The sequence below is a fragment of the Pyricularia pennisetigena genome (assembly GCF_004337985.1).
Source record: "Pyricularia pennisetigena strain Br36 chromosome 4 map unlocalized Pyricularia_pennisetigena_Br36_Scf_9, whole genome shotgun sequence".
In the NCBI taxonomy this organism is placed as follows: domain Eukaryota; kingdom Fungi; phylum Ascomycota; class Sordariomycetes; order Magnaporthales; family Pyriculariaceae; genus Pyricularia; species Pyricularia pennisetigena.
In genome coordinates this window covers 902,084-920,406 of record NW_021940921.1, presented here as the reverse complement: position 1 = coordinate 920,406, position 18,323 = coordinate 902,084, and the positions used below count along the sequence as shown (strand labels likewise).

Here is an 18,323-nt window from a genome sequence, read left to right as displayed (position 1 = left end):
TCTTCGAGCGGCAGAGTGCTACACCATCAGTACGATGACCAAATGAACTGGCTGGCTTTTGTACATCAGACTTTGTATTTGAGGGGCCAACCACCTTAAGGCACTGTTTGTTATTTGGAGGAATGGCTAATTATCTCAGTTGATGATCTTGCCCGAGAACCCCGGTAGGATCAGCTCCTCCTTCCTCTTACTCCCTTTGCTTTGCTGCCACTTTTGCTTGAGGGTCGTGAATTCTAGTGAGACCAATAGGAATGAATGAGTTAGCCTGTCCTTAAGGTGGCATCTGTTTGCCTTGGGCTTCAATGTTTCAACAAAACAAAAAAGAAAAAAAAAGAAGAAAATGGCGCTTACCTCCCATGGTAGGCACTCGAAACCCACCGGCCTCGAATTCATTCTGCGTGAACCCTTCCCTCTTCAACACGGGCGAGTCGACCGTGCTCAGCACCAGATCATTCTGCGGCCTGGCAAAGTACAGCAGGCCCAAGCGGTCGACGTCGCGCTGGTCCTTGGGCGGGAGCGTGACCCTGTGAACGGTGGACTTGATGTAACCCCCCGTCAGGAAGCTGAGGGCGTCGCACGTGTTGACGGTCAGGCTGGCGTCGAGCGGCTTGGCCCACTTCCACTGGCCGGTGACGTGGTCCTTGATCTGCAGCGCGGCCACGGGCTGCCGGAACAGCAGCGTGATGGTGCCCAGGTCCGTGTGGCCGTCGGCCCAGTGCCCGCCCGCCAGCCGCTCCACCTCCTCGGCCGAGTACCGGCCGTACTTCATGTAGCGGAGGTGCGACTCGTCGTGCACGTCCCACCGGTGCAGCCGGGTGAAGAAGTCGGGCGGCAGCTCCAGCGCCAGCGCGATCAGGTGGTTGAGCGGGTCCAGCACCTTGTCGTGCAGGTCCTTGGCGAACGACTCGATCTCGGGCAGGGCCTCTTGCACCAGCTGGGGGACTGGCTGGGTGATGTGGCCGTCGGTTGCTGTTTGTCTGTGTGTTAGCAGCACGAGAGAGTACGAGATGTAAGAGAGAGAAAAAAGAGAGAGAGAGAGAGAGAGAGGAATAAAAAAAGAGAGAGAAAGAAAATAGCCAGCTGCTAGCAACGCACTCGCCATGTTCCAAACCTCCACCTTGTCCGGCTGTCCGTTGCCCATGATGCGGCGACCTGCTGGGCGGTAGCCGTTGTAGACGCCGTTGTCGAGGTCCGGGACGTACTTTAGCTTCTCCTCGAGCGGCAGTTCGTAAAAGCTCTGGCCCAGGGCGAACTGGCGATCGACGGCGTCTTGAGAGATGCCATAGTTGATGACGTAAAAGAAGCCCTTTGTCCGGATGGCCTCGATCAACGTCTGGGCCAGTTCTGCATTTCCATCGGCTGTGCCATACTTTGCGAGGTCGACGGTTGGGACTGTGGCAAAGGGGACGATTCTGTCAGGTAGTTGTAACAATTTTTTGCTGCTTGGGCCGCGTCCCCGGGAGTAATGGACTTACGGTCGGCCCAGTCGAGATCCTCCTTGGTCTCGGGCACGTGAGTGTATTGATATGATTTGGGGACTGCGGACGGCATTTTCTGGGTGTTGTGTCGCGTGGTTTTGTTTGGGATGGGAAGTTTGATACCGAATGACTGCTTGGGCCAGCAAGGTCCTTTGTATAAATTGATGTTTTTTCCCCTTCTACAAGCAAAGGTACGTACATCAAGCAAGATCACTGACTTATTCAGCCTAGCAAACCCCGTCTTATCTCCAGGTCGAGGCATTGAGCTCATGGCTCCCCTCACACATCTGCCAAGTCTCAAAACGGTTGCTACAACTAGTTTTGCGTCTAGGCCCGGTCACGCAAGTCTGATTTTTCTGATGGTACTTCAAAAAAACCGCGCAGTATTCAGGAGAAGGGAGATGACTCCGGAAATACCTCGGGTCATCAGGCTTGTCTATTTCCTTGGTAATGGTGGCAAGTCAATGCAAACCACAAGCAGATAAGCTACCTGACGATCAAATAACTCCATTTCCGTCAGTGAAACAATTACAAAGAAAGCATCATTGCCGGTTGCTACCCCGCACCAACGTCGCGTCTGGATGACAGTTTCGCGTTGTCGCAATGTCTATCCCCGATGGCATCATATCCAAACGCGACCTCGAATCTCCACTTTCAAGACGCTGCCAAGGCCACCAATTTCCATGCTCGGGATATAAGCCGTTGGAAATATTCTGGCTCCATGGATTTCGTGCGACCAAAAAAAAAAAAAAAAACGCTTGAAGGAAACCCCCACGCCCCGGTTATTGGTCAAATCCCCACGAGGTTCTAATATTATACACTGTTAATCTCGGGCCGGTAGTGGTTCATACCCCACGCCCACCATCGGATGATGCAGTTGTTTCTCGGTGAGTTCAAAGAAGCTCCCGCAGTTGGCTGAACAGCAAAGCACGTCAACCTCATCTTCCCCACCCCTCCCTCAGAAACTGTGCTCCAGTACCAATAACACGTTCGCCATGCATGCTGCCATTGCGTTATATCGTCCAGATAAGCCAGGCAAATATTTTTGCTGGCCAAGAGATAGCTGCAGACAATACTAGTTATGCTACTGCCGAGGGTCTGACGTTCCGGATCGAGGTAGCTGCCTGATAAAGGGTTGCGATGTCCTGAAGCGCATGTTTTCTTCATTATCTCATCTGTGTAAGCCAGGGAACTTTGTCCGACGTCGTTGGAGCTTTTCTTCCTTTACGCAGATCAGTAGCAGTGCACACCATCCTCCGACTGTTCGGACTGCAGCGTTCCAGGAAAAGATGGGTGTCGGAAAAGCCATCAAACAGAACAAGGCGATTGCCGTCATAATATCTGTTTTTGACTGGTACCGTGCGTCGTCTCCCCCTGCAGGAGCAACTTGCCGCAATGCAAGGCAATTCTTTACAAGGTTCTGACTGACGGCGGAATGTCATGACTTGCAGCATCCGATTCCTCCCCAGTGGAGAGGAAACTGCTTAGGAAGCTGGATCTCGCAATCTTGATATTCGGGTCTTTGAGTTGTAAGTGATCGCCATCCCCACCCCTGTCCGACGTAAAGCTAACATGGACTTTTTTCGCCAGTCTTTTGTCGAGTATGTCGACCTAAATCTAAAACCTTGAAACTTGACGCATCCCTGTCATAGGTTGCCAAAGACTATCGTCAATGGAAATACTAATGATACCTCATCGACCGCTCACAGTTTCTAGGACAACAAAACATCACCAATGCTTACGTCTCGGGCATGCGAGAGGACCTCAACGCCTTTGGAAATGAGCTAAACTACTACAAGATGGCCTGTGAGCTCCATATCCCATGATAGGCTCCGTGGTTGCGCTCCACTAACCACACTCTTCTGAAAAAAAAAAAAAGACAACACGGCCTACGTGTTGGGACAAATCCCTTTGATGACGCTACAGACAAAGGGCAAACTGTGAGTTGAACCGACTATGCACCTATGTCCGGCTAGGTCATAAGATCCTAACTTTGCTACTACAAGGGCTATCTGGCTTCTCCCAACTTTGCAGATATCCTGGGCCATTATCGGCTTCTGCCAATCCACAGTGACTCAAAACTGGCACCTCTACGTGCTGCGGGCCTTGACCGGCTTTCTGGAGGCTTCCTCTTTTGGTGGAACACATTTGATTTGTACGGACATCTTTTCCACTCCAAAATCCCGAATCCCGCCTGGCCAGACATGACTAACGGAATATCATCGTCTTGCTGCCGCAGTGGGGAGCTGGTACAAAAATGACGAGGTCTTCAAGCGCGCTGGGGTTTGGTTCATGGGCAACTCCCTCGGCTCCATGTTCTCTGGATACCTCCAAGCGGCCGCCTACAGAAACCTCAACGGAGTCATGGGCCGGGCTGGCTGGCGCTGGTTGTTCATCATTCGTAAGTTCAAGCCCCGCAAGCAGACTCTTGCAGCAACGGGCAGTAAGGTGTTGCGACGGCTGACCCTCCCCGTCAAGACGGCATCATCACGCTGCCCATTTCCTTCCTCGGATACGCCGTCTGGCCCGGGCTGCCCATCTCGAAACGCCGGTGGTGGATGACGGAGGAGGAGCACGCCCTTGCCGTCAAGCGCATACCCGTGGTGGAAAAGGAGGGCATCACGTGGAAGACGTTCAAGTACACGCTCAGCCGGCCCATGTGGTGGATCTGCGTGCCGACCTACATCTGCCTGGTCTTGACAAACTACTGGACGACGTACATGGCACTATGGCTCCGTGCCAGCAACTACCCCATCGAGATGGTTAATGTGCTGCCGACGTTTATCGACCTGATTCGCGCATTCAGCTCCTGGCTGGGTACAACGTTGGCGGGCACTCTGAGTCTACGGGGTCTCTGGACATTTCAATTTGTATGCGATTTTTTTTTTTATCTTGCCCTCGAGTACCATGTCAGGGGGTGCTTGCTAACCGAGTGTCCGCACGCAGTCCACCATGTTCTTTGCATGTCTGATGCTTTCCATCTGGAACATCCCCAACGCTCTCAAGTTTGTGGCCTTTTACTTCGGTGGCTTCTCCGGCATGGCGTCGCCGATTCTGGTTCGTAAATCCACCGCAACCTCTCACCCTGCCTACAAAAAATGCTTGATACAACTGACACTAATACCTGCCCTTTTCGACACCCAGTACACGTGGGTGAACTTTACCCTCAAGGAGAACTATGGCGAGCGCGGCCTCATCATCTCGTCGATGATGACAATGGGCTTCTCGACCAGTATATGGGTGCCTCTGTTGATTGTGAGTTTCAAGCATGCCCCTCCCCTCTGTGCCCCCACGGAATACCTCGAGTATACTGACCACTATTCTTCGACACCAGTTCCCCGCAGTTGAAGCCCCAGAATGGAAAAAGGGATACCCGGCCTCGACCGTCTTCCAGTTCCTCATGTACAGCGGACTCATGTTTGGCTCCTGGTACATGGCGCGCTGGAAGAAGAGGCAGCCCGACCCGGAGCAGGTGCAGGAGGGGCAGACGCAAGCAGACGAGGCGAAAAGTGATGGCAACAAGACGGAAGACGATGAGAAGAATAGTGGCAGCAGGACGTTGCCCACGGAGCCGGGAGCGGCGCTGGATGTGGTGGCGATGACTGCGGAGGAGCAGGCCGGGCGGCGATGAAACTGTGATTTTATGAGATGAACTGCTTGTCAGGCTACAGCGGGCGTTCTACAGCGCAGAAGCAAAGAGGGCGTGGGCTGCCTCGAGCCTGATCCTTGTACATCTAGCCAAGTCGAAAATATACGGCCGGCTCTCGCCAGCAACTCGAGTCGCCACAAGAGCCAGTCATGTAGCGAGTTGGCGGATACCAAAATAGTTCTGGATTTGACACCAAGGTGTGCCCAGTTTCCCAACTGCTTTCCTTGGGTCCAGGTACTCGTCACCTTCAGCAACAATCTGCTCCGCGCATTCGATACTTGTGGTCCGTCCATACTAAAGGGCTCCGGATTCCCGTACCTGGACAGCAACGCTCTCGCACTAGTTAGTTTGTTACTAGGACTGTCTGTACCGCTCCTATTTAGCTGGATTTCTAAATCGTTTGTCTGTTTTTCTTTTTTTCTGTAATTACCCGTCCGCAATGTTCGCTGATGTATCGCTGTTTTACCAATAATCCTCATGTTATTGTACTGACAAGTGAGGCGAGACAGTCACGGCAGGGTCTTTTCTGCGTATGATTGGTTACGTTCTCGCATTGTTCTTTACGCGCGTGAGCAACCTCGGGGTAAAGTATTTTCCCATTGTCCGAAACGCAGGCATGCGCAACCATTTCCTGGTCCTCTCAACATTACTTGCATGTCACTTACATGCAAGGACTCAGGGGAATGATCTCTCGCTATGGCTAAGTGTTTTTGTTTCTTAAACAAAGTTTTCCTTTTTCATCGGAGCAGCGGGCATCCCATAGAGTGCAGCCTATATAATGCTGAATAACTAAAACATTTCTCAACAGAACCATCACGGGTGCCAACATTGCTGCCGTCTACAAACTGCACATCAGTCCGGAGGACGACAAACCAAACTACCGTCCTGCTTCTGTACTTTTCTTGGCATTCTGGCCTTGGCTCTGGTCCTGGCAACAGGCAGATATTCGTTGAAACGATATCGGAGGAACAGGTAGGAGATGGTTACTAGTTACTAGACTAAAGCCCCGCAAGAAAGGAATTCATAATATCTTCATGGGGAGAATGTCAGGATGTATACATCCACCCGTCCAAGCTATAAGTATTTTTCATGCTTAAATGATTTCGAAACAATGTCGATAAAACCTTGGAGACTTCTTGTGTATAAATGTAGCGATTGTGCCGCGTACACAGTGGAGGCGGTTACTCCGCATCGGAAGTTTCACCCACAGTGCATTTCGAGTGGGACTCGCCTTGATGATGTTTCCTGACTGTGTTGTAGGCTGGTACTTGAAACAGTTTTTGATCGTGGGGGAGATTTCAAAAGCTTTTTTGTTGGCACAGTCTTGCTAGCCGCTGTAATCGAGCCTGGTATAATGAATTGAAAGAAGGCAAGATTTGGCTTGTGGTGACCGAACCTGTAAACTCTTACATCATACCCCGAATCCACTGACATTGTCCCATTGACTTGGGATCGAAGGCTCTATTATAAATCCCCAACATTGTTGATACCCCCAAAAGCTCTGTAGTCTGAGATGGAATCGAACAAATTCAGTGGTGATTTTGAAATCCAGACTCTAGCAGCCTTGGTGCTGCACCGTTGGAAAAGCGTACTGCCCTGCTAGAGAAGACTGACCAGAAAGAAACGGTTACAGCATTGGAGATGTTTACGTAGCACAACTGCTTTACAAATACGAGGTAGATTGAACTTTGAAAGGTTAACTGGGGTTTGCCTGAGAAGCTTGAATCATCCTGGAAGAGGTATGTAGCATCTTTTCCTTCTACCTAGCTCAGAGCGATGGGGCCAGCTGTTGATATCACTTTGTCACTTGGTGGCGAGTTGTACTACTCGGCCTTAGTGATAGCGTATGTTCCGTGCGTTCATTTGCAAGCATCATTGTGGGGGAGGACCAGACTCCTTGGGACTTGCGAATCCCAGGTGGTACCATTCTGGGGGTCACCTACAGGGTTTTTTAAACTTTTCCAAAGTTTTAGGTCTACATTTGTCGTACCGCCAAGCTTAAGCAAAGATCGCCTAACGATCAAGTTTATGACTCCGCACCCTGACGCTCCCGCACATGGCACCACGATTTTATTCACCCTTGCAACCACGATACAAATTAGCACTCCAAGGCATGGCGGCTAGGCTCGTTGAAGGGACCCCCATAAGTGTCAACTTGGGTGCAGCTTACCGGTGATGTGTATTCGACCCGCAATTCATTTCAAGGTTATTTCAAGTTAGGGTATCAACACAGAGTACAAGGTAAACGACCAAGAGGAAAAGATCACCCAGCCTCTCGGGGACAGCACCTGTCCAAAAATAACGCAACGATCCCAAACCCACACCAAAAGTCGCCATTTCCACAAGACCATAGCTTTTCCAGTATAAAAATCTCAATCTCGTGATTTGCGAATCAAATAAAAATCTGATAAGATGTTTATATAATAAAGTTTCGATATAAAAATAATTAAATTTGACAAAAATTGCATCCTTTATATATCCCCTGTAACGCACCGTAACGGTATTCACCAATTTTTAATCGCTTGTATTGATATTTACCATTACAATTAACAAGCAAATCTGCCATTATTGGTATATAGTAAAAACATGAACTTTTAAATCTCACATTGAAAAGTTTTTCTGTTTGGGAATATTTTGGATCAATTCAATTATGTATCGTTAAAACCCATGCGTCTTGCTCTCATTTTGGGATCGTTGCGTTATTTTTGGACAGGTGCTGTGCTGTGCACCAACAAAACAGGGGGCGTGGGTGCCGCGCCGCACATCAAACAGGAGCGTTGCAGGGGGGTTCGCTCCTAGGACATGCTATTCTCGTAGTCGCCAACGGTATTTCGTCGACTCTCATGGCGATCTGAAACGTTCTTGGCCTTTTCGGTGGTGAGGATCCCAAACACCTGCACGGTGGTATCCATCTCATCTTTACCATACATATGCTATGCTCCCCACAAGTGAGACCAACGGTACCACCGCGCTTATTTGAAGAGGCAATCGAGAGACAAACAGCAACAGTATACAGGGAGACCGGAGACGTTTTTTTCCGATAAACCCGCAATGCTGTAGCACACACGGCAAAAACGTCATAGCAGACACAGCTGCTGACGAGTCACAGAGAAAAATGGCAAATCCAAGCAACCACAGGTGTATTCGTACATGAGCTGTGAGCTATCATAATTTCCTCCCGTATCTAAGGCGCATGCCTATCTGACCGCTTCCCGGTCATTCCCCACGCGAGATCAACTTCTTGATAGTATCAGAAACCCCAGAGCTCTCGCCAGGGCGGGGCGAGTTCTTTTCCCGCCACTTGTCGGTCTCTATGTTGGAGCAAGTGTATGCGGTCTAAATTAGAGGGGCAACCTTTGTTAGTATCGCTGCTTGAATATGCTGTCTGCCAACTGGGACCAAGGTAGGCCTACACAGCGCTTGTCGACAGCGACGGCATCCTCTGCATCGATAGGGGTAGGGGCAGCGATGGCCAAGGCGGCGAAGAGAGAGCCGATGAGGACGGTGCAGCGCATTTTGATGTGGGTTCGAGGTTTGTTTGGTTGTCGAAAAAAAAGGACGTAGAAAAAGTAGGCACTGCCTAGGGAAGTCAAGATGTTTGGACGAAAAGAAAAAAAAAAAAAAAAAAAAATAAGAGATGAGAATGTATGATGTCGAGAGGATGGGATGAAATGAAAAGATTGGAATCGAGCAAGAGACGATCAGGATCCTTTTATAAAGTCGTTCTTGTCAACCTGTGTGCACGATATCTCGAATAATATTAGTATAATTAGAAGTCTGGGGGTGAGACGTTGTGGTGGAGTTCTCCCCAAAATGGTCATATTCATGTAAACGCTCGCACAGCCCAGCCAAACCAGCGTTTCAAAACAAGACCCCACTGCGCACGGTGAGATCAAGAGGTTCACCCACGTGGTACCAGGACACTCATTGAGGCAACAAAGACGAGATTTGAACCTTATCAACCCCTGCTGGGATCCCAGCTGTTCAGGGGATCAAGACTTAGAGCTGCATGTATAGCTCGCAAAAATAGAACAACTGACGGTAGAAAGTGCAATGGCTGCGCTCTCTAAAATAACAGAACAGGACAAGTCGTGTTTCTGCATGCATTCTGTCTAGCTATCTCTAGCCATGTATCTACATGATCGCAGAGACCAGTCAAAATTGTTGATGCGTGATTTGCTCACGTGCTCATCTGCACATTGATCAATAGCCACTACAAAGACAGGCCTCTATGTGGTGCCACAATCTTTTCCATTCCACTCCCGACGGGGCGTCCGAGAATGTTTGCCATTCCCCTTGGCATAGACTTTGCAAGAAAACGCCTAAATCTCGCCAGCGAAAACATAAGGCAACGTGCCAGAGTGGTTAATGGGTCAGACTCGAACGGAATTAGCGTCCAGCTTCTCCCCGAGATTATCTGATGGCTTCGGCCGCACAAGTTCGAATCTTGTCGTTGTCGGTGAATAATGGCGGTGGAGATGCAATCCACTTCTCCAGTTACATATCCTGACTCGCCCCACTAGGGCGCGTAGAAATCACTGATCTCCTCCCTTGGTGAGGACACTTTTTCCTTTTTCTTTTTTGGTACGTATATATACAATATGCACGCGTTCCCAATTATTTCCCAATTCTTTTGTAACCGATGTAGATTGGTGTCCTTTTCACTGAGTGGGTACTTACATGTTAAAGGTATATTAGCCTCTAAACCTTGTAGACTCTAAATTCGCGGATGGAACCGTTTAGGTTAAAGTTCGTTGTTTTTACGACGCAGTAGCGCATTTTGAACTGACTGTTCCTGTACAACATGGGATTCCCAACTCTTGTATCGATCTGTCGAATAAGTCGATAGGAAAGCAGGTTGATAAATACTCTCTCTTACTGCCCCATCAATATGAAGAACAGAATCACATGTTATGCACGAATTCGAACAAGTCTTCAGAACGATCTGCACGGACTTAGACAGTTTAGAATGTCTTTGAAAGGTCAAGGCTCAATTAAAAACAGAAGCCAAGTCAGAGACGATACGGCGGTTAATCCAGCCATAGGTGCCCGTCGAGGGTGATAATGTTCTGAGGTGAGGTTGCTCAATTGACTGCATGGTTCATTCCGACAATACAAGTCCCTGACACTTCAAACAAACACATGACTTAGATACATTGCGAGTACCATTGGTTTGATGCAGTGCAAGTTCCCTCGGAGCAGCACGTCGGCCCCGACCATCCCTGACCGCCGCACTGTCCCCATCGCGCGGCGCAGCTTGGGCTTGGGGTTCCCCCACCACCACCACCACCACCACCACCGCCACCCCCGCCGCCGCCGCCGCCATCATCACCACCACCTCCACCTCCCCCACCAACCGCAGCATTGAAGAAGCTCCAAGTCTCGCCGGGCGCAAACTTCTGACCACCCGTGCCGCTCGGGTCGGGGACGTGACCGCCGCCGTGGCCGATCCAGGTGACGGCGGCGCGCGAGCAGGTGTAGGTAGTCTTGATGTGCTGCTGGGCTCCCGCCCCTGGGTCGGAAGCCGACTTGGACTGGCACCCGTTGGTAGTCAGCCACTTGTCGCGCAGCTGGCGGCCGAGCCCGATGCCCAGGACATTGTCGGCGGCGCCATGGATGCCGAGGTATGCGACGGGACTGTTGCCGCCCGAGCACCCGGAGAGGAGGGCGCCGGAAATGACGGAGACGGCCTTGAAGACGTCTGAAGTTTTTGTGGGTGAGAGGTCGTTAGTTTTCTGAATCTGTTTTGGCAGGACGATGGGATGATGATGAAGCTGGGGAACATTGTGAACAAGGTGAAGAAGAAGACTGTGAGACAAAAAGAAGAAAAAAAAAAACATACCCGGCCGCGAGCAAGCGACGCTGTGGCTCATGGCGCCACCATAACTCCAGCCGGTGGCAAAGATCTCGGCGTCGTTGATGCACAAGTCGTTCTTGACGCTGTTCAGGATCGCGTCAACAAAGGCAATGTCCTCGCCGCCGCTGTTGGCCCAGCCATTGTTGAGCCCGTTGGGGGCAACAAAGATGGCCGTGTTCCCGGCCAGGGGTCTCAGTCCGTAAAACTGCCCGTTGGCCACGTCATTCATGGACCCGTCGCGCCAGTGGAAGCCGAAAACGAGCCTGTGGGCGGTCTGTGCGTTGTAGCTGGACGGCAGCTGCAGGATGTATTGTCGCTGGCGTCCGTTGACCGTGATGGACTTTGTGCCAGAGGATGGAGCCGCCTTTCCGCAGCCCGCCGTAGGTGCGGCGAGGCAGGTCTGCACGGCACCCAACAGGGCGAGACCTGTGCTTAGGACGGAGAGCATCTTGGGCCTGTCTTGGTCTGATGCCAGTGATGGAGGAAAGGAGAAACGGCTTGAGACTGGAGGACAGCCAGAAGTGCGATGGACAATCACAGTCACATGGGGCGGCTCTTCTTATACGAACCCGAAGGCCTTTTTTTTCGTATTTTCCGGCTTGGACATGGAGGTTTCCGCTCCGGTCCCCCAGAAGACGCACCTATTAGCACCGCGTATATCCTGGCCGCTTTAGTTGCTGCTCTTACTCACAGCGGGGCAACATTACGATGGACCCAGGGGGGGCCGGAAATTAACAAGGCGCATGGTGCGACAGACGTCGAAAATAAGAAAGGGAAATGCCAAGAGCCGCAAAGAACAAGGCCCCTGTTTACCCCGGATTAACAAGCCCAACGTCAGCATGTCGGCAATTGTTACAAGCAAAAAAAAAACAAAAATCCCCCTCGTGCATCCTGCTGTGCTACCCACATCTACCGTTGCGCCCCTTGACCTGTTCTCGGAACTTCAACATCAATTGGGCCTTGGCTTGCATAAAATGAGGGCGCCATTTGCCAAAACTGGAAGTTGGCGGATGGGCATCTCCCGAAAATCAATCATCTTTTTTTGGTAGCGTACCTGGGAACCGTTGTTGCTCTTGTTGGTCTCTGCCTTGGTTTCACAAGAATAGTTCTTTCCACCAATAGCTTCCGAATACCCAGGAATCAATTGCGGGGGCTCTGGCTGGATATTGAACAGTTGAACCATGGCTGGACAGGCTTGTCGAGCGATTTTTTATTGTTGCCAGAAAACAAGTGCCACCGGCATTTCACAGCATTGGAGAAGAAAAAAAAGAAACTCTGTGTGTGCGCTCGGGGGACTTTCTTCCATGAAGATCAGCTCGGATGTGCTCTTCATCGCCTGGAAGGTGGGGCCGCTGTCCCGCTGAGGCCCAACGGCAGTTGTCGCATGACAAGGTCAACTTGCTCCTTTTAAGTGGTCCGGTATCTGATGAGACATGGCTCCTTTTATTAACCAGACGAAAGAATCCAGGCAAATATATTCCGATGCGGGTTAATCGAGCTTCAGTTGACCTCTTTCCGCACGCATGCTTTGGAAAAGAAGAAGGGGAAAAAGAAATCTTGCGAATAACATAATACCTTACTTTTTACGTCAATATAGAACCAAGTGTTCCGGTCTTCGCCCAGTTGGGCCGGAATCATTCTTTCTTGCAGTGCTTGCGGGCACGCCTTACCAATTTAAGGGTAGACTTGGGCGTTGATCTTCCTCTGGAGATAGAAGCCGTTGGTCACTTTCTATGATATGTTTCAGGCCCCGTTTATTCTAGCCTTCTGGTACAGTGGATTCTTCGATACTCTCTTTTGGACTATTTCTTTTATCATTGGGGTAAGAACAGATTCGAATCTTGTACGCGAGCGACAATGCTCGGCTGTCTCAAAATTTCGCCGTTATGTTTCTCCTGACGGACTAATGGAGTGTAACGAACTGCTCACAAGAATCCAAGAGGGCGAAATTGCGCCTCTGGCTGAAGGGATGAAATTATGCGGATCCTTGGTCGGCATGCATGTGTCAGCATCAACAACTAGCAACTGCACATGTCTGACCATTGCTGATAGCGAATGTGATCCATTATGTAGCCAATCAGCATCAGAAAACTGCACCATGGCCTGATTCAAAAGCCCATGAGGTCTTACCGGGTGCACTAATGTCTGCCCTGTCTCGCTGTCGTCGGTTTCCTCTTATGCCTTCTCAACCAGCTCATGCTCAAATTTTGAAAGGTTGCGCAATATTGGGCTGATATTCCCTATTTCGCAATGGTTCCTCATCATTACAAACTTGGTTTTGTCGAGACTAGCAAAGAAAGTACCTGAGCTGACCGCGTTGAGGATTGGTATATGTGGACCGAGTGTCACAGAGACTGCTGAGATTCACCCCGACAAAGTTCCCCATGCTTGCCCCATCGCCAACTTTGTCGGCCCCACGAGTTCACTATGCTTTAATCTATGAAGCCCTAGCAGGGCCTACTGTCTTGAACGCGGTTGGATGTCGGTTTATGCAATAACGAATGAATGTTGCTTATCAAGGTCGGAACACCCCGCGGGTTCGATTCAAGGATGAACGGTGGATTGTTTAATGGTTGTTATTAAATCCCAATAATTTAAAACTGTTAAAACCCCTCAGTAAGTGATTGGGTGGTAATTTTACTTTTGATACTATATTTCCGTAACAAATAATTAGAGATTTAATACCAGCTAAATAATATAATAGGATTTTAGCGTGAATATGGCTAGCGCAGGGCTAATTATATTAGCTACCCCGCATCATCTTATAACGGCTAGCACAGGCTAATTTGATTAGTCGCCCTGCATCAAATAAATAAATAAATAATAAGTAAAACGTATACGCGTTTATACACACAAAGCTTTATATATCACGTCTTTGTTCATAGTTACAACAAAAAACAAATACGTTATATATAGTCTAGCTTAGTGGCATAATGCATGTACCATAATCTATATCATATATACGTTGTTGAAATGCGTGAGTTCGAATCCCGTTGTGGTCGCAGATTTTCTGTGCATGTATAAGCACAAAAGGCCGTTAGGCTCACAATAAAACCAACGCTATTGTACGTTTTTGATTTGCAATAGTCCAAAAAAGTTTCGAAATTAAAAATATATTGTTGTTTAACGCGCAGTAAAAAATCAGCTTATTGCAAGCACAATTGGAAGTAATACGGCCGGCGAAAAAAAGGGTATTTCCGGATCCAAACGAGTTTTTAGTTAATAAATAAAATATTATTGGATTGTAGGAAAATAATATAAAAAATCTGGAACTTTAAGCTGATGAAAAAAAGGTTAATAAACCGGAACAGCCTGAAAACGACTGTATTTTTGTGCGTTGATAGTTTTATATTTCAATTAGTTTATAAAAGTACGTATTTCGTTGTTAGATTTTTAGGTGTGGCCAACAGGGGGGTTGCCATCAGGGGGTACCCGACGTTATATATAATATATATATATATATATATATATATATTGGTACAAATTTATAAACATTTGCGGGAATAATAGATTTGAATTGGGTGGATATATAACGAATTGTATAATATATACCTTATACGGATTTTGAAATTAATGGTTTAACGTTATTCATAACAAGATTTATATATAAAGATTCTTTTCGTTTATACGATCCTTTATACATAAATTTTGACGGACCATAATTGTTACCAATAGAATGGGAAATAGGTATGAATGGTGTTTAAAGTGGATATATAACGTATTACATAATATATTTCATAGGGATTGTAAAATTAATAAATTGATATGTAAAAATTCCTTTGGCTTATACGATTTTGTATACATAATTTGTAATGGATTCTAATTGTTTTCAATAAAATAGGAAATAGATATTTATAACAGTCATAAACTAATAATGGGACACCGCTATAAACGGATAAAAAGCGGGCTATATCCAGTTTTTAACTGGGGTACCGTGTGCAGAAAGCTTTAAATTTATAAAAAGAATTTACCAATTCCTATTTTTAACGATATTTTCTTTTTTGAATATTTTGCGTGGTAATGGAATAATCAGGAAATAGTTGTCGCCAAAATACCTAAAATACCGTTAAAAACGGCGAAAATTGACAAACTGTCCTTAAACCTAAACCAAAACGTTTTTTTGGATAGAGCCACAAATATATTGCAAAACCGTAATTAAGATACGAAATGGAGCGAAGCGAACGAAATAGATCAATTGTGGAGCTCTGGGCTTCAGGGATGAGCCCTGAAACTAACAATGGATCAATCTACAGACATACCTGCTCAAATGTGTCTCGCCATTAGCCAGTAAAGGGAAGACTAGGAGCAATCCGATCGGCAGGAGTCGAGCGCGGAGGACAATTGCCAACTTCGTAAACCTTAATCGCTTTCCTCTTCTGTAAGCCATATTAGTCTAGACAAGTTGCTTAGCTAGCTGTAGTTGTCAAATGGTCCCGGGCGTCCAGGTTTGGCTTGCCTCTATCCAAGACTAGAGCAGGGGCAGTCGTTGTATGACGCCACAGTACGAAGAGCCGATATTCAGGGCTCCAGAGGGACGCCACCGAATGGACGTCCTACTCCGACCGAGGACATCAAGGAAAGAAAGGCCGCAAGGCGGCAGAATCCTTGGCTTAGTATACGCAAGAACCACGATATGGCGGCATCTTTGCAAATATCAACTGGTTAATTTGTAATATGCACCGTCATCCAGCCATTATGGACATGTGCAGAAACAGTCATCAAATGCTTTTGGTTGGGAAAGGGTCTGCATCTTGGTTATGCAGTCATTGCAGTGCTGAGTGGGATAAGCAAGGGTGCATATCTGTGCACAGAAAACCACCAATGCCTGTGCTGGACAAAGAAAGAAACTACCAGCTCTAGAGTACAACTCATCATCTGCATGTATGTTGTAAAATTCCGAGGTTCAAATGCTAGGAGAGGCTGGAGAGCTCTACAAAAGCACCCTCGCCCTTGTATAACGCCTCTCCTTCTATTGAGTACCTCAGTCAAACCAAAGACCAATAGTGCGAATACACTGTCGTGTTGTTTCACCAATTTGCCCAAAAGGTCACCTGTTCTCGTCGAGAAGTAAAGGCTTCATTGGGTTGCCAGAGTTTGGGGGTGCCCAACATCAGGGTCTTTACCCCGAATGGCGAACACCCTGCATGTCAATGTAACACTCTCCGCCATCTAGCATATGACATGCAGGTGCGCCACGGTCGCGTCGGTCCGAGTCGAGAGCGGCCGGCGACAACTGCAGGTTGACCGCCCTCTCAGCAGCAGCTTCAATTATGGATTTGTTGAGCGCCATATGCATGCAACATACGAACTGTTGAACAGGCTCTGTTCAATGCGCAAAGTCCAAAGATGCAGCTTCAGCTGGAGAGTCCAGCGAGAAGCCAAAGACCATTGGACTGCTCATGGCAAAGAAAAAGACTATAAATGTATGTGTGCTTGCGTTCTTTTCGTCCAAGAGTCAAATGAATCCACAAGCCACCACATTACAAGACAATCTCCAGACACCATCTCCAAACCCCAATTCTTCAACTGAACGCCATGTCTTCAGCCACCAACACTGATGTCAGCGATGTTGCCAACGGTAACGGAAACGGCAACGTCGCCAAAGACGTGGAACTCCAGGTCCACACCGAGGAGGGATCTCCCTGGCCAAACATCTCGCCCGAATTCGACGCCCAGATGATGGAGCACATCCGCCAGCCATTCGACGTCAACAGTGACAAGGTCAAAATCAAGCAATTGGATGAGAACGGCAATGTCGTTGTAGCCCCCGCAGCCTCCTATAACTTTGTGCGGTTCTCGGACCTACGAGACACAAAGAACCGCCCAATTCTGTGGGACACGAGATACAACTTTAGAGAAGGCAACGTCCCCGACTCAGCCAAGCGCATGGTCGACTACGAGAACGGCAACAAGAAGAGGGTCGTCTTCAACTCCAAATGGAACGACGGGTTGCACCTCAAGTTCGACAACCACATGCTGAGCGGGAACAAGCCCAATGCAAACGTCTTTGGCATCCGCTACCCTGGCGGCTCCGACTGGCGTGGCTCCGACTGGCTGCTCGGGATGAAGTCCGGCAGCGATGACGTCACCCTTGGCAAAAACCAGCTCTCGTCGCAGTGGATGTTCGAGTCGGCCGGAACTGACAACACGGGACAGAAGCACTACAAAATCTACTCGCAGCTCTCTTCGGCGACGGACTACGGAGGCATCTGGCTCCCCGGGTACGGTGTTGGCCGCGCTGGCTACGACAATGATCACGAGTGGAGGACTTACGAATACAGAACTGCCCCGCAAGGCTTCTTCACGGTCAAGTTCGAGAGGGTCGACTAAAATGGTTTGATTTGAGGAGATGACTCCGCGACGATTTATGTCGGCGGCATGTAGACCAAAACATGGCACTTGGGCTTAACAATGCCCAAATAGTTTGGAGCTCTCGAACATGAAGAAATAAGTAGCTATGCAAAATCAAACGTGCATTCCATACTAGGTTCTGCAGCTGTGAGGGGCAGTGTTCAAGTGGCATGTTTTTACTTGTTTGGCGACAGGCCCAGGGGCAACCAACCGCCAGAATCCTGGGCTCGGTCGGGCGTATTATTGGTCCACGGGCAGGGTTGAGTCCTTGCATTTGTACCACGATTGATCCAGTCAAAATTCGCCAGAAGGTTAGTCTGCGATCGCGCACATGACAGGGATGCTATGATCAACATTTGGTCGAGACCCCGTGAGAGAAAAAAAAAAAATTTTATCATGTGGGTGGGCAGCATAAGTTGATTTGAAAATGGGAAATGAATGAAAGTACGTATACTTTCTGCACCCACCAAACTCTCACTATATTTTCTTCAAATACCTCTTTGGCCGTATATAAGACGAAAATGGCTTTACTTGCCTGCTTCGCTAGCCCTCGTTTGAAGTTCTATGGGTACCATTTCAAATCGCCCAAAAACGGCTGCATGGAAATAAAACCTGAACTTCGTCTAGACATTTTCGTACCTACACTTCCTCCGCGAGATGATCTGCAGGATGCTTTTTACGTTCCAAAGCAGCATAATTTTGGAAAAATAAAACATGATCGTTGAAACTTAAATTTAGCGGTTTATGCCATTTCGCTCTTTATTCGCAGCATTACGCTATGATGACTGTTTATAGTGTAAATAAATTTGCCAAGGTAAATAATTACTAAAACTCAAAAGCTGGTTTACAACAACCATTTCCACCCTCTAGTTCCTGGATGCTGTTGCTGTTCACTATTATTCCAACAGTGCATCTTGGATGAGGTCGTGCAGTTCACGTAACCCTGTCGAGTGTTGACCGACCGATGAGTGCGGCCCGTCTTTGATCT

General features: G+C 48.4%; 6 protein-coding genes across 6 annotated transcripts; 2 read left to right on the top strand and 4 right to left on the bottom strand.

Annotated features, from left to right (window-relative positions):
• Positions 1 to 135: 135 nt before the first annotated feature.
• On the bottom strand, positions 136 to 1,551 carry PpBr36_10264 (uncharacterized protein; the record flags this gene model as incomplete). Its single annotated transcript, XM_029897377.1, has 4 exons — positions 136 to 233; positions 352 to 969; positions 1,096 to 1,392; positions 1,476 to 1,551. 4 exons carry the CDS (start codon positions 1,549 to 1,551, stop codon positions 136 to 138), a joined length of 1,089 nt encoding a protein of 362 aa, XP_029744365.1.
• Positions 1,552 to 2,477: 926 nt separating this feature from the next.
• PpBr36_10263 (uncharacterized protein) lies at positions 2,478 to 5,109 on the top strand (the record flags this gene model as incomplete). Its single annotated transcript, XM_029897376.1, has 11 exons — positions 2,478 to 2,594; positions 2,711 to 2,837; positions 2,930 to 3,007; positions 3,177 to 3,284; positions 3,358 to 3,418; positions 3,485 to 3,633; positions 3,718 to 3,879; positions 3,957 to 4,348; positions 4,425 to 4,535; positions 4,623 to 4,733; positions 4,813 to 5,109. The coding sequence occupies 11 exons, from the start codon at positions 2,478 to 2,480 to the stop codon at positions 5,107 to 5,109; spliced, it is 1,713 nt and encodes a 570-aa protein (XP_029744232.1).
• A 3,234-nt stretch (positions 5,110 to 8,343) lies between these two features.
• PpBr36_10262 (uncharacterized protein) lies at positions 8,344 to 8,642 on the bottom strand (the record flags this gene model as incomplete). The annotated part of the gene is made up of 2 exons (XM_029897375.1): positions 8,344 to 8,463; positions 8,541 to 8,642. 2 exons carry the CDS (start codon positions 8,640 to 8,642, stop codon positions 8,344 to 8,346), a joined length of 222 nt encoding a protein of 73 aa, XP_029744363.1.
• Positions 8,643 to 10,274: 1,632 nt separating this feature from the next.
• PpBr36_10261 (uncharacterized protein) lies at positions 10,275 to 11,432 on the bottom strand (the record flags this gene model as incomplete). Its single annotated transcript, XM_029897374.1, has 2 exons — positions 10,275 to 10,828; positions 10,970 to 11,432. The coding sequence occupies 2 exons, from the start codon at positions 11,430 to 11,432 to the stop codon at positions 10,275 to 10,277; spliced, it is 1,017 nt and encodes a 338-aa protein (XP_029744233.1).
• A 501-nt stretch (positions 11,433 to 11,933) lies between these two features.
• Positions 11,934 to 12,405, bottom strand: PpBr36_10260 (uncharacterized protein; the record flags this gene model as incomplete). The annotated part of the gene is made up of 2 exons (XM_029897373.1): positions 11,934 to 12,143; positions 12,259 to 12,405. Coding segments are annotated over 2 exons (357 nt in total), but the record flags the coding sequence as incomplete, so codon positions are not given.
• Positions 12,406 to 16,519: 4,114 nt separating this feature from the next.
• PpBr36_10259 (uncharacterized protein) lies at positions 16,520 to 17,314 on the top strand (the record flags this gene model as incomplete). The annotated part of the gene is made up of 1 exon (XM_029897372.1): positions 16,520 to 17,314. The coding sequence occupies one exon, from the start codon at positions 16,520 to 16,522 to the stop codon at positions 17,312 to 17,314; it is 795 nt and encodes a 264-aa protein (XP_029744387.1).
• Positions 17,315 to 18,323: the final 1,009 nt, after the last annotated feature.